The sequence below is a fragment of the Guillardia theta genome (assembly GCF_000315625.1).
Source record: "Guillardia theta CCMP2712 unplaced genomic scaffold GUITHscaffold_21, whole genome shotgun sequence".
NCBI lineage: Eukaryota > Cryptophyceae > Pyrenomonadales > Geminigeraceae > Guillardia > Guillardia theta.
Genome location: NW_005434653.1, coordinates 744152 through 757508, shown reverse-complemented (window position 1 = coordinate 757508; position 13357 = coordinate 744152). Strand labels below are relative to the sequence as shown.

The following is a 13357-nucleotide window of genomic DNA, read 5'->3' as shown; positions in this document are numbered from 1 at the left end:
TTCCTCCTCCTCCTCCTCCTCCCTCCTCCCTCCCCTCCTCCCCTCCCTCCTCCTCCTCCCCTCTTTCCCTCCTCCCTCTTCCTCCTCCCCACGCCCCCTTTTTCTCTCCTCCCCTCCCCCCCACCTCTCTTCTGACAGTTACATTTCAGGTCATGCATCCAGAAGAAGACGAGTGCTACGATGCAGTCGTGATGGTCAAATTTCCTCCTCCCATCCTCCCCATCCTTTTTCTCTTCCCTCTCCTCTCCTCTCCTCTCCTCTCCTCTCCTCTTCCTCTTCCTTCTCTTCCTTCCCCTTCACCTTCAGCGCTTGACTCGGCTCAGGTCGCCTTTCCCGAGGATTGGTACTCGGACATGGCTCCACACAAGTGAGGAGGAGGAGGAGGAGGAGGAGGAGGAGGAGGGGAGAACGAGGGGAAGAGGGGAGATAAAGGCAGGAGGTAGGTGCACGGGGCAGAATGGAGGGAGAGCAGCAGGAAGGAGGGAGCAGGGAGAAGGGAGCAGGGAGCAGGAGGAGGAACCAAAGATTGAAATTGGTACAGGAGGACTTCGCGTATTCCGATCGGCGTCAACTTCCCTTCGAGCGGGGAGATGGATCATGCGGAGATGGAGAAGATAACGGGCTATGTCATGGTGAGGAGAGGAGAAGGGAGAGAGAGGAGAGGCGAGGAGGACAAGACAAAGCGAGAGAGGAGCAGAGGAGACAAGAGCAGAGCAGAGCAGAGCAGAGCACGGCAGAGCAGAGCAGAGCAGGGGTATTAAATTAACTCTTGTCCGGGAACAGGAGAGGAACAGGCTGAGGGGGAAGAAACATGCAGAAGTTCTTCAGCTCATCGCTGAGTCGATCAAGAAGAGCAGCAAGACAGAGCGAGCAAGGGATGAGTTCGACGTCGACCACCGCAGCACTCAGAGGATGATCTACCGGTCCTATTCCCTCCTCCAAGAGGCCAAGAAGTCTGACAGCTCCGACCATCTCGTCGTCCTCACACTAGAAAAGGTCAACGCTTATCTCATCCCCTCCCCTTCCTCCTCTCCTCTTTTCCCCCGTCTCTTCTCCATCCTCTGTCTCCTTCCCATCACCGACGCTTCTTCTCCATCTCCCGCTCATCCTCCTCTTCGTCCATTACCCTCCTCTGCTGCCTGCTCAGCTACCCGCTCTCTACCTCGACCACCATCCCTCCCTCCTCCTCCTCTATCCTCCTCCTCCTCTATCCTCCTTCTCTATCCTTGGCGCTATTCACTCACTCCTGATGCATGGAGCAGAAGCGGAGCTTCATGTTGGAGATGCAGGATCAGCTACGAAGGCTCATGGTCAGCACCATTGAGGTAAGGAGGAAAGCGAGATGGATGGCCGATCAGTTCATAGTCAAGGCAGAGGTGACTCAGCACATTTTCAACAAATCCTCCTCCTCCTCCTCCTCCTCCTCCCAATTCCCCCCACTTCCTCCCTCCTCCTCCCTCCTCCCTCCTCCCTCCTCCCTCCTCCCTCCTCCTCCACTTCCTCCTCCAGCCTCTTTCCTCCTCCTTCCTCCTTCCTCCCTCTCCCTCCCTCCCTCCTCCTTCAACCCCCCTCTCTCGCTTTCTCGCCAGGATCTCACGAGCGAGCAGGAGGAGATGATCAAAGAAAAGCTGTCAAGGGCCGCGGACTTGCTCAAGGATGCGAGGAGGAGGATCTTACAGGCGAACATCCTCTACTCCCGTCCTGCCCTCGTCGCCCTTCGCGTCCGCTCCCTCGCTGCCATCATCATCATCGACACTTGGAGGAGGGTCAGAAAAGGCTCCTCCCCTGCTCGCCTCATGTACGCCCGGCTCTTCTGTGCCATGGAGGCGCTGGTAGCCAAGGAGTTTGCGCAGAGCAAGGCAGCTGCTGTCGTCCTGCTGGAGGAAGGAAGGGCCGAGCTGTACTCCGGGGGCTACGAGGAGGCGAAGGAGCGGCTGAGGAGGAGCAGGATGATCGTAGAGAAGATCGGGGAGGAGACGCTGCTGAACGATGAGCGAGAGGCTCTAAGAATGTCGATCGAGCTGGCGGAGGAGGCAAATGCTCGGGGGGGCCGCCGGCTGGCGGAAGCAGCAGAGGCGATGGACAGGAAGGAGCTGGGAAGCGCAAGAGAGCTGCTGGTCAGCGCGCACGCAGAGTTGAGCGCTGGCCACTCGGCCAACCGGAGGAGGAGGGAGGTAGAGGAGGCAGAAGTTCGGCTCTTGCTCATGGAGGAAGGGATTGTGCGTGAGGCGCTCGTGGCTCTCAACGGCGCTGCTGCTGCCCTGCTGGAGGGTGACCTCTCGCTTGCTCGAGAGAGCCTAGCGGAAGGTTGGGAGACGCTGGAGCAAGTGGGAGGGGTGGAGAGAGCCAAGGCAGAGCAGCGGAAGAAGGAGGTGGTCTTCCGATACTTCTCTGTCAGCGGGAGGTACATGCGGGAGGACGCGATCAAGGAAGAGGAGGAGGCAGCGATGAGCGCGGAGGAGAGGCGCACATGGGATGCTGCGAGGAGGAATGACACGGATCTCTTCTCCTCTGGCGAGGAAGACGTGGACGAGGAAGAAGCAAGAGAGAGTGAGGAGGAGGAAGGGCAGGAGGAGCAGGAGGAGCAGGAGGGCAGGAGGAGAAGGCCCGAACGCCTCTGGGACGAGGAAGGGATCAGAGCAGCGCTGCGGATGCTGGAAGAGGAAGAGACTCCTTTCTTTACGCTGAGAACTCTGAGCAAGAACAAGGTCGACGACTTCCTGCAAATGATCCGTTCCTGCGAGATGGGACAGGAGCAAGTCCGGCAGATGAGTTTGCAGGTGGACAGCGCCGTCAAATGCTTCATGTTTGATCAGGCCCGTCAGGTGGCAGGTGCTGCCTATCCATCCTCCTCGTCTCCAACCCAAGACTCCTCCTTCTCCCTCTCCTCCTCCTCCACCACCACCACCACTACCACTTCCTCTTCCCCTATTCTGCTTTCCCGCAAAGCTTCGCGTGCTTGTGTTGCCTGCCATTAATGCGCCATGCTCTCCTAATGTCTTCTATCTCCTCGTCTGCCCTCACTCCCCTTCCCTTACAACTCCATAGGCCGCGCGCTCGTCCTCTGCCGATCCTCCTTTGCGCGATCGTTCGAGCAGAAGCTGGCGAGGGTAGAGGAGCTGATAGCAGGGAGAGTCGAGGAGACGAGGAGGAAGGGGCTGAACAAGCTCGACGCGGCGCTGAAGCTGCTGGGGTCGCTGAGGATCGAACAGGGAGGGGACGACAAGAGCGGGGACGGAGGTGGCCTCCTCCTCAAGGGGAAGGGAGACGTGTGGAGCGCGCAGGGGGCAGCGCAGGAGGCAAGGTTCCTGCTGGCGTCAGTGGGGGAGGAGGAGAAGCTGAAGGAGCTGGAGGGACTGTCACAAAAGATCCTCTCCATCATGCACTTTGACAAGAAGCATGCAGCAAACATCCCCGTCGACCTCAAGTACGAACAGGACGCCGTCAGCTGCCTGACCAACTCGGAGGTCAACGTCCCCTGCCCCCTCGTGAACGGGGAGCGATGGGACTCGCAGCGTTGGATGGAGGAGGAGGAGAAGCTGTCGTTCCGTGTACTCCCTGACCTCTGCGACGGCCTCTTCCTCGATGCTCATTCCGGTGCCATTCACGGGGTACCCAAGGTCGAGTCAGACGGGCACTTCGAGGTAACGCCTCCTGGACAGTTCGCTCCCTCCCTTCCCTCTCCCTCTGCACTTCTCTGCACTTCTTCTCCTGACCATCCCTTCCACTTGCTTCGTCTCTGTATCTGCTCCTCCTCCTTCCACTCGCTCCACGTCGTCCCCAGTCTCATGTGTAGATCAACTCCCTCCTTGTCTCCCCTTGCCGCTCCCTCCTCTCCCCTCCTCTCTGTCTCTCTGACCTCACTCCCTCCAGGTCACTGTCGCCAACTCCCTTGGCTCAGCACGCACAAGGCTTCGCATCCATGTCGAGGCCGATCCGCTCCTCATCGCCAACATGCGGGCCAACTTCACCGACCGCATCGCCCTCCTCCGAGAGACCGACCCAGAGCGGGCGCAGGGAGAGGAGGTGGAGGAGCAGAGGAGGAGGCTGCACCGGTTCAAGCCTCCCTTTCCTCAGGGGTACCAGTTGCAGCAGTCGATGAGGAGATTGAAGGAGGAGAAGGATACGTCGTTGAGCGAGGAGAGCTTGCTGATAGAGAGGACGAGGCTGCAAGTAATCTACGAGGGATATCGCCTTTGGTGAGGGAGGGCCGTAAGAATACACGACACTCGAGGTAACGGGTTGGAACGATTAGTTGCAGTAAATGTATGTTCACGTGCGACACAAGCATCTGGTCCAAACCCTCGTCAACACAGGCATCATCGTCGCAACATGAATCTCCTCAAGACTCATAGCACTTAAGTTAAATCAGTTTTGAGTGACTATTTCAATAAATCAACGCCTAAAAATCTGCTACAGCGACTTAGAAAGGGGGGAGGGGGTTCTTGAAGTTGGGGATGTTCTTGATGAACTCGATGGGTCCGCGGCCGACGAGGAGGTAGTGGTGAACCATGCCGCCGACAGCGATCATGGCAAGGCGTCCGTTCTTGAGCTCAGTGAGCTGGCGGCGAGCGAGAGTCTCGGGGTTGCGGCCGCAGCCGAGGGGATCGAATCCGAAGTCACCAGGGGTGCGCTCGGAGCCCTTAAGGCCCTGGATGACGGCGGGGAGGCCGGTGAGGATCTCAAGGAGACCCAACCAGAGCAGGAGCTGCTGCATGGCTCCCTGCTCAACGGCGAGGTTGTGGAGCTTCATCATGGCGGCATCACCGAAGGTCTTCTGAACTCCGGGGAACTTGTACAAGTCCTGCACGATCATTCCGGTCGCGGCAAGCATGGCAACACGTCCGTGCTTGATCTCGGCCTCGCGGGCCCAATACAGGTTGAGCCAATTAGAGAATCCTGTCAGACTGGTCAGCATTGCGATACACCGGGCTACTGCAAACTCACCGAGCGGGTCAAAGCCGACGTCTCCAACGAGGGTTCCATCCAAGTTCTTGGGGCGCTCAGTTCCCGGGATGGCGATCACGCCAAGTCCCTGGAGCTGTCCATCCCTGTACAGCTGCATGGTAGGGCCATTCTTGGCAGCAACGCCTGATGCAAACATGTTACCATCGAGCGCACAACAAGACCATCCAACTGTCACATGCCAACTACAACAGCATGATAGAACTTGGAAAACAAACAGAACGCATGAGAAAATACACAGTGATGAAATCAAAATGCATCTTGATATGAGGATCTATCAATCAACAGAACCATCTCCCTTGCAATATGAAAACCAGTCAACTTTCCCTCTGTCAAAGCAACATGCCCTGCAGCGGTCCGAGCACGCGCATCTCATGAACACACAATGAACGAAGGAGGGTATCCTTACGAGCAGAGGGCCTGAGGAAGCCAGCTGGCGCAGTAAAGGCGGCAGCGGAGGCAGCGACGGCAGCCAAGATGGTTGATCGGAGCATGGCGGTGTGTGGGAACGAGGAGGGCACACCCCTTATATAAAGAAACCCGTCAGGTCGACCAGAGAGGGGGTGGGGGTCATAGAGCACCCCCGCTCGGCGAAGAAATTTTGCTTTATTTACGGGGGTAGTTGTTGAAAAGATGAGGGTAGCGAGGAAGGGGGGGTATATCACCCCACCCCGTATTTCAAGAGTTAGGAAGGGGAAGTCAGGGGTGAAAAATCGAGTTGGGGTGGTGAAGCTGCAACCCGGGGGTTTAGTACCCCCTTTTTCCTGGTTCAATTTATAATAAGGGGTGGGTAGGGAACGAGGAGAACGCTGGATGCATACGGGACGAATTGGGGGTAGGGTCATATACCCCACCCCTTCTGGACCAGGATCTTGACTTTTCATCGAGGGGTGACGAAGGGGGTAGCCTGATGTCAGGCTGGTGGTCATGTGTTGGGAATAGGGGGTGGGGGTGATTTCAAGTACCGGTGGTAGGTCGCCTGATTACTCGTCACTTCTTTGTAAGAAGACAAAGGGTGGGGTAAATACCATAAGAAAGAGGGATACACTCCTTAGGGGTGGGGTATGGACAATTAGAGGTGGGTGTGGGCTGCAAGGGGTACGTGAGCCAGGATGGAAGGGCCGTATGTTCAAGTGCAGTGGACGGTGCCGTCAAGAGGTCCGGGGGTGCCCGGCGGGCCGGTACTACTACTCGTCCGACCGTCCGAGCCCGGCGCCGGCATCCCTCACTGAAATAACTTGTGAGCCTGGCGGCTCATAAAGCTGAAGAAATTTGAAAAGTTTACCGTCGAAGCCTGAGTCACACTGATAATGACGGTTGATCATCCCCGGGGGCGGGGCCGCCGTACTGGCAAGGACTCTGGCACCGAACGGTACGGTACTGACTCGGAGTCGACCATTCGAGCGGCCGCTCAGGCGGCCAGTGCGGCGACGGAGAGCACAGTCCGGCACAGCCTGAATTGGTTAGACTTGGGGCCGTTTCCCGCCGGCTCCCAGATTCCAGATTTTTTACTTTATTGAAAGTGATTTGAAATTTACCCCGAAATATTCACCGGTGCTTTCAATACATACTGACAGGGGGTGGGTCCACTGCCTGTTCATATTTGATGCTCCCAGCGTACCCTCCCTACATTCTAACAATTTTTCTCGATTGAGCTGATAGTATATTTCAACATATATAGTGCCTGCCCATTCGAAAAGCAAAAACTGGGAAAGTCAACCGCATCGTTTCATTCTCAAATTAAAATGACTTATAGTTGAGTTCTCCCACTGAACATTTGGAGGAGAAAAAAAAGAACTTGATTGACTCAGTTACTATGATATTTGTATGAAAAAATCTGGAATCTGGAATCTGGGAGCCGGCGGGAAACGGGCCTTGTACTCTGACAAAGTGATGCAGACATCCGATGATATGAAGTATCGACCTCAGCTGCAACTTGGCTTGTCGGAACCCAAGCGGCACCGTGAGTCCCGACATGACTCAGTGAGAGGACCTTAGCAAGACTCCGAGTAGGAATAGGAAGGCCTCCTCTTCGTCTCACACGGCGCGTCTGGATTTACAGGAGAGTTTTGTTAACTCGGCGCTCTAGCTGACTGGCACGCGGCGGCGGCGGCTCAGCTGGCGGTGGCATGCAGTGCGATCCCGGTCGACTTGTCACACGGTGACCCGGGCCGGGGCCGGCCCAGTGGCAGCTCGGTCTGCCGCTGACTGTACGGTCCGAGTATGCCGGGCGGCCCTCTTCATCATGCATGGCACTGGTACTAGTGACGCCTCACAGGCTGACGGTGCGCGCCGCCGGGCCACTGATCCCGCCGGGATGAAGGCATGGCTGAGAGCGACACTACTGGTGACCACTCAGAGGGGATGAGGGGCACAGTTAGCAGCGGCACTGAGAGGGGATGAGGGGCGGCACTACGTCTCATGGTGAATTGAGTGATGCTGGTCATCCCTTGGAGGAGTGAGGGGCGCAAGACTATGATTTGAGGGGTGGTCCAGGGGAAAAGAGGGGGTAGGGTAGCCGACTAGCCGCATCTCTTTTTTATTGTACACTAGAGGATCCGAGAGGAGAGATGGTGGAGGAGAGGGACAGAGAAATGGACGTGTGTGGGGAGAGGGCGGGGAAGGGGAGGGATGTTGTGGGATCGATTGGCGGATATTCTCAAGGGTTCTTAGAATGAAAGCTCGCAATCTTACCATGTCGAGACAGGTCGATCATGATCCGGCCAAAAGAGATGCAAGCAGGGATAGGTTTTTCAGAAGGGAATCCATATCAGCAATCTCCCTCATCCGACAAGTATCCAGGTGTTACTGGTGACATCTGTCTCCATCATCCCATATGGACCGACACAGCATCCTCGGGCTCCAATACCTCTCGTGACCCCGAGGTTCGCCCTGAGTCAGGGACTTTCGAGTGGTGCGAGCATAACCTCTGCAGTCCCGCTCACTTCATGGTCGTCTCGAGCGACCAGGTCGATGAGACCAGGTTCGCCCAGGCGGTGCTGGAAGCCATGACGAGATCCGAGGGCTGGAAGAGTCTGACTGAGTCAGGGATCATCGTGTCTGTGACAGGAGGGGTGAGATGAGGAGCTCGCGGGAGTTTCTTGTGAGCGACGATGATGGCAGGCCAAGTACTTCGACCTCAGTTTCAAGCACAAGGAGTTGATCATGCGAGATGTAGTGCTGGGGTTGAAGCACCTGAAGCCGCTGGTGGTTACCGGAGGAACTCACTCGGGCATCATGAAGTAGGCGAGACAGGCCTTGCTCCATGGTTGACGATGTCTAGGTACGTGGGAGAGGCGCGAGCCAAGTATGAGATGAGCATCAACCTGCTCGGGATCGTACCTCAGGCTGTTGTGAAGGGGAGCGAAGTGCTCACAACGTCAAAGGTCTCAGTTGCGAGTGATCTGATGTGAGGTTGAAAGGAGTTTCCTTGTTGCAGACACCCAACGGCAAGCAGGAAGAGAAGCCCATCTACAACTCCTTCTCTGTCAACTCGCACAGCTCGTTTAGTGTGCTTCAAACCAATGGACCGAATAAAGAAATGCTGGTGAGTTGTCGTGATGAATTCCTTCCAATCTTCATGAGCATAACTCCCGACTGTTGCTCTTGTCTTGCTTGTTGCGATGTTCATGTTTGCACCTCAACTCACCACTCTCGCCATGTTTCCCGCAGGACTTCAACCACTCGCACTTCATTCTGGTGGACAAGAAGATCAACAATGGCAGGTTGAAGGATGAGGAACGTTTTGGGGAGGAAACAACTTTCAGAGCAAACCTAGAAAGCGCGATCAAAGACAAAGCAAACCTCCAAAGCCCCCTCATAGAAGGTCGCTCGCAAACGATTCCTGTGATCTCAATCTGTGTTCAAGGAGGGGAAGGGTCAGGTAGCCTCATGCAGATGTCGATGAGAAGTTTGATGACTTTTTCTCAGTGAAGACTCTGTACGATGCTATCAAAGCAAACACTCCCTGCCTGGTGGTGAATGGCAGCGGGAGGGCAGCCGATCTTATCAGCGACGCTCTTCGGCTGAGGAAGCAAGAACTGCAGGAGCTACATCCAAGGCAGGTCTTACTCAGAGAATGTCTGCAAGGACAGAGGTCAGCAAGCAATGTGATGGAGACTCTGAAGCAGTACCACCTGGTTGCGAATCTCAACACACACAGCGACGCCTTGAGGCTCCTGGACGAGGTGAGCGCCATAGCGGGCAGCGGCAGCTGCTGTATGTTCGACCTCAGAGCCGCACACAAGGAGGGAGATTTCAAGGACGCAATGCTGGAATGTATCTTGGAGCACATGAGCAAGAGTCCGTCAGGAGGGGCAGGCGATCTTTTCCACCAGAGGCTCTCGATGGCGATCAAGTTCCAAAGTCCCCGCGTGCTGTCGAGGCTTCTGCGGCAAGGGCTGGAGGACTTGGAGATCAAAGGCTCTTTCTTCGCGTCTCTGGAGGAAAACTTCGTAGAAGCGTTCCGGCATTCCTCGACCCAGGTGATCGAGCTCTTGCTAGCAGAGCTGCCATACCTTCAGTTCGTCAACATCTCCTGGACGACGTTGGAGCAAGCACTCAAAGACGGGTCGCTGGAAGCCTTGAGCTCCCTGAAGCGTCTCAACGCCATCCTTACGGCTCCTCCTCCTCCTCCTCCTTCCAAGGCGTCTCCTTCCACAGCGTCTGGTCCTGCCCAACGGGTGAGCGAGAAGTGGGAGGTGAAGGAGCCATGGTTCCACTCCTTGAATCTCCGAGGATACACCAGCACCCTGCCGCTGCAAGGAGACTTTGAGAAGAAGTGGCTGATAACAGAGCTCATCACGAAACAACAACTCCTCGAGGCTCACTTCAAGTCCATCTGCGACTCGTCCTTCACCTACCATCTCGGCGCTGACGGCCCCTTCGCGGACTTGTTCCTGTCTACTATCGCCTGTGACAAGGTGGACCTCGCCGTCCTCATCTGGAGACGCTGGATCCCTGACGTAGACAAGACTGGAATCTTCTGGGCTGAGTCGATGAACCCCATCATCTACGCTATCACGGTCTTGCTTTATCCTCCTTGCTGCTGCTGCTGCTGCTGCTGCTGCTGCTGCTGCTGCTGCTGCTGCTGCTGCTGCTGCTGCTGCTGCTGCTGCTGCTGCTGCTGCTTGGGTTTTGTCGGACGTCATGTTGATTTTGGTTTTCTCCTCCCACTGCTTACGTTTATTCTTGATCATGTACAGTCTGTTTCTTTCTTTCCATCCCTTACTTGCTCTCCTACCTGCTCACTGTCGCCGTTAGGCCGCTTTCTACTTCCGCAAGAAGTCGGAGGGAAGACATCTGAACGCTGCCATGAAGAAGCTCTACCAGACCACAGCCGACAACTTTGAACAAAAAGCCATCAGGGTCTACCAACATGCCGTCGACAACGACAAGGCCCAGAAGAGCTCTTTTGGTGTAGCGAGCGTAAGCAACCTCACTCCTCCATCATGCTGCTGCTTCCGCCGCCGCCGCCGCCGCCGCTGTTGCCTCCTCGTCCTCGTCCTCGTCCTCGTCCTCGTCCTCGTCCTCGTCCTCTGACTCAACGCGCAGGCGCTCAATATCCGTGCTAGAATCTTCCGAGACAAGACGCTCGTCGACCTGGCGGTTCTGAGCGACTCGGACAGGTTCCTTGAGACTTGCTGCGCGCCAACCATCATCAGCAGCTTCCACGGCGACCTCGCAACCTCCACCTCCTTCCTGTCCGTCCTGGCCGGCACCATCATGTTCGGCATCCCTGCCATGTTCCAAGGATGGGGATTCCTTGAGTTCCTTGGATTCGAGTTCCACTTCAAGCACGAGGCCCAAGACTTCATGTCAGTCCCTCCTGCCCCCGACGACTCTCTTCCCCTCAGTCCCTCCTGCCCCCGACGACTCTCTTGCCCTCAGTCCCTCCTGCCCCCGACGACTCTCTTGCCCTCAGTCCCTCCTGCCCCCGACGACAACCTTGTGTGTCTCTTCCCCTCTGACCCTGGACGGCAGCTGCAAGGCTCTTCAGCCTGTGACTCAGCGGTTCAACCACAAGGAGATGCGAGCTGTCGATCGTTTCTGTGAGCAGATTTGCTGTTGATGACGTAGCGGGGCAGGTTTCTGACACTCCTGCCTCCTCCTCCTCCTCACACCAGTTTGCTTCCTTGCCTCACCCATCATCATCTTCGTTGCCAACGGGCTGCAGCTGCTCGTTCTCACGGTCATCTTCACCATCATCGTCATCCCCGACTACAAGTACTCCATGTTGGCCGACAAGCTTCACTGGGTCGAGTGGGTACTTCTCGGGTGAGTTCAGGGCTCTCTTTGACTTGCTTCTTGCTTCTTCTTGCTTCTCCTCCTCCTCCTCCTCCTCCTTCTCCTCCTCCTTCTTCGTCTTCGTCTTCTTGCTCCTCCTTCCGTCATCTGCAATCTCCTCCATCTCTTCTTGTTCTTGTTCTTGTCCCCCTAAAGCTCCTCTTCTTTTCCCTTCCACCTTCTCCCACCGCCCTCTCCTCTTCTCATCCGCTCCTAAGTGCCCACTTTCTTCTTGCAACCCTTCTCTAACATTTCTCCACCTCTCGCCGCATCCTTGTGCTCTCCTCCCTTGGCAACAGACATTACATCTCTTCCATTATCCGTGAGCTGATCCAGCTCTTCCTGGAGGGATGGCGCGAGTACTTCTACTCCATCTGGTTGGTTTCTCCACAACTCTAAGCGAGATTGTAACATGTCAGCACCTGCAGGAACATCTTGGAGATCGGAGCCTTCGTATCTTACATCCTCGGATTCTTGCTGCATGCTCACTGCACAATGGACAACAACGACTGTCAGGAGATTTCTTTCACCGCCGACATGTAGGGAGGAGGAGGAGGACTCCAGTGCCACCGGTCCGTTGACACTTTGACAGGATCGGCCATTCGACGCCGTACTTGAGTTTCAGGCTGTGCTACTGCTTCAGCCTCTTCTTCACCTACCTCCGCCTCCTTCAGTTCGTGCTTGCCCACAAGGACATAGGCATCCTGGTGAGATGGTGGAGGAGGTCGGCCTTGTGAGGATTGAAGGTGCGTGCGAACAGGTATGGATTATCTTCAAGATGTTTGTTGACATCATCAAGTTTGTCTTCTTGTAAGTTGGAGAGAGCTTCTTGTTCTCCCTCGGCACTTGTTTATCTGTTGTAAGCTTGTTCTCTCTCAGTAACCCTGTTCAACTCCCTCGCCTTGTTGACCTCTCTGATATGTCTTCCCGCAGGTACTTCATCATCCTCCTCTCTCTCGCCGTTCTCATGCTGGGAACAACTCTCCCCAAGGTTCTTCAGCGCCCAGCGATCAGTTCTCACCTTCTTCCAGGCTCTTCAGGACAACTGCCATGTTGACATGGATCAGCTTGACAACTACAACTTCATCACCTGCTATCCAACATGGTGGATCTACCGTGCCATGCTCCTGGTCTTCCTCCCTTGCTCGCTGACAGCTCAGCCTGACCCTCCAGCAGTCATGGGGTGACATACACATGGAGGAGATGACAAACGGTAAGAGCGACAAGCTGCTTTCCCCCCTCCTCTTCCCTCTTCCCTCGACTTTCTCCCCTTCCTCCCTCCTTGCCCCCCTTCTTCAACCTCTTCCTCCTTCTCCCTCCCCCCCCCCCCCGCCGCATCCTTCTAACCCTCTCGCAGACGCCTCCATCGGCTTCCTCATCCTGACTTATGTCGTGCTCAACGTCATCCTCCTCAACCTCCTCATCGCGCTCATGACCGACACATACCAGGCACAGACCCTCCTCCATGTCCTCCCGTCCTCCCTTGACGTTGGTCGCAGAGGCTGCGGGGCAGGTCCAGCAGGAGGTGGCTGCTGGACATTCACAGCATCACCAAGGAGTATTCGAGGTGGGGAACATGACCGCATCTGCATGCTTGACGTCGAGCACAGGATCGACCTCGCCTTCCTCACGCCCCTCAACATCATCTGTTCCCTTGTCCACATCGTTGCTTTCTTCTTCAACTTCCGCAACATCACGAGCCAGCTCGCCGTCCTCTTCCGGCGCACCGAGCAGTGTACCGACCTCTCGGCCGCCAGGATCCTTCTGGACTGGCAGCTCTCGAACTTCCACACGTTTCAGTTCTTCTCCTCCGGCATGCGCAACAAGGGGGACGAAAAAGTCGCTCTTGCACACTTCACCATGTCCACGGCTGAAATTAACGAGCTGATGACTCGGCACAGCCTGAGGGTGGTGACTGTGGAAGGGACGGAAGACGAGAGGAAAGAGCTCCTCAACTTCATCGCCATGATGGCAGAGGCCAAGCAGAAGGTCTGCCAGGGCGACGAGGACTGCTGGACGAGCGAGTGATCGCTAGGAAGGAGGAGGATGAGAGAATCTCGCAGCAGCTCTCTTGGCGTCCAATCTTGTTTGATTTGTGCCGATTTAC

The 13357-nt window shown here is 56.1% G+C and overlaps 3 protein-coding genes across 3 annotated transcripts in view; 2 read left to right on the top strand and 1 right to left on the bottom strand.

The window, feature by feature from the left end:
• The window catches only part of GUITHDRAFT_136720 (hypothetical protein), a gene marked incomplete at both ends in the record, with an annotated part of 14195 nt that extends 9992 nt beyond the window's left edge, over positions 1 to 4203 (top strand). The window contains 8 exons of the mRNA XM_005835551.1: positions 150 to 194; positions 324 to 367; positions 542 to 632; positions 784 to 996; positions 1263 to 1376; positions 1590 to 2832; positions 3049 to 3644; positions 3874 to 4203. Coding sequence (XP_005835608.1) covers positions 150 to 194; positions 324 to 367; positions 542 to 632; positions 784 to 996; positions 1263 to 1376; positions 1590 to 2832; positions 3049 to 3644; positions 3874 to 4203 — 2676 coding nt within the window. The remainder of the gene's footprint in view (positions 1 to 149; positions 195 to 323; positions 368 to 541; positions 633 to 783; positions 997 to 1262; positions 1377 to 1589; positions 2833 to 3048; positions 3645 to 3873) is intronic.
• Positions 4204 to 4368: 165 nt separating this feature from the next.
• Lhcr15 (light-harvesting Chl a protein 15) lies at positions 4369 to 5476 on the bottom strand. The gene is made up of 3 exons (XM_005835550.1): positions 5375 to 5476; positions 4948 to 5091; positions 4369 to 4899 (listed from the first exon to the last, which is right to left on the bottom strand). Exons 1-3 carry the CDS (start codon positions 5457 to 5459, stop codon positions 4424 to 4426), a joined length of 705 nt encoding a protein of 234 aa, XP_005835607.1. The 5' UTR covers positions 5460 to 5476; the 3' UTR covers positions 4369 to 4423.
• A 2083-nt stretch (positions 5477 to 7559) lies between these two features.
• Positions 7560 to 13278, top strand: GUITHDRAFT_105770 (hypothetical protein; the record flags this gene model as incomplete). Its single annotated transcript, XM_005835549.1, has 19 exons — positions 7560 to 7630; positions 7673 to 8039; positions 8089 to 8207; positions 8249 to 8351; positions 8405 to 8512; positions 8638 to 8848; positions 8896 to 9989; positions 10228 to 10392; positions 10519 to 10781; positions 10948 to 11015; positions 11091 to 11241; positions 11550 to 11627; positions 11679 to 11789; positions 11843 to 11957; positions 12011 to 12060; positions 12184 to 12241; positions 12282 to 12380; positions 12427 to 12463; positions 12608 to 13278. The coding sequence occupies 19 exons, from the start codon at positions 7560 to 7562 to the stop codon at positions 13276 to 13278; spliced, it is 3939 nt and encodes a 1312-aa protein (XP_005835606.1).
• Positions 13279 to 13357: the final 79 nt, after the last annotated feature.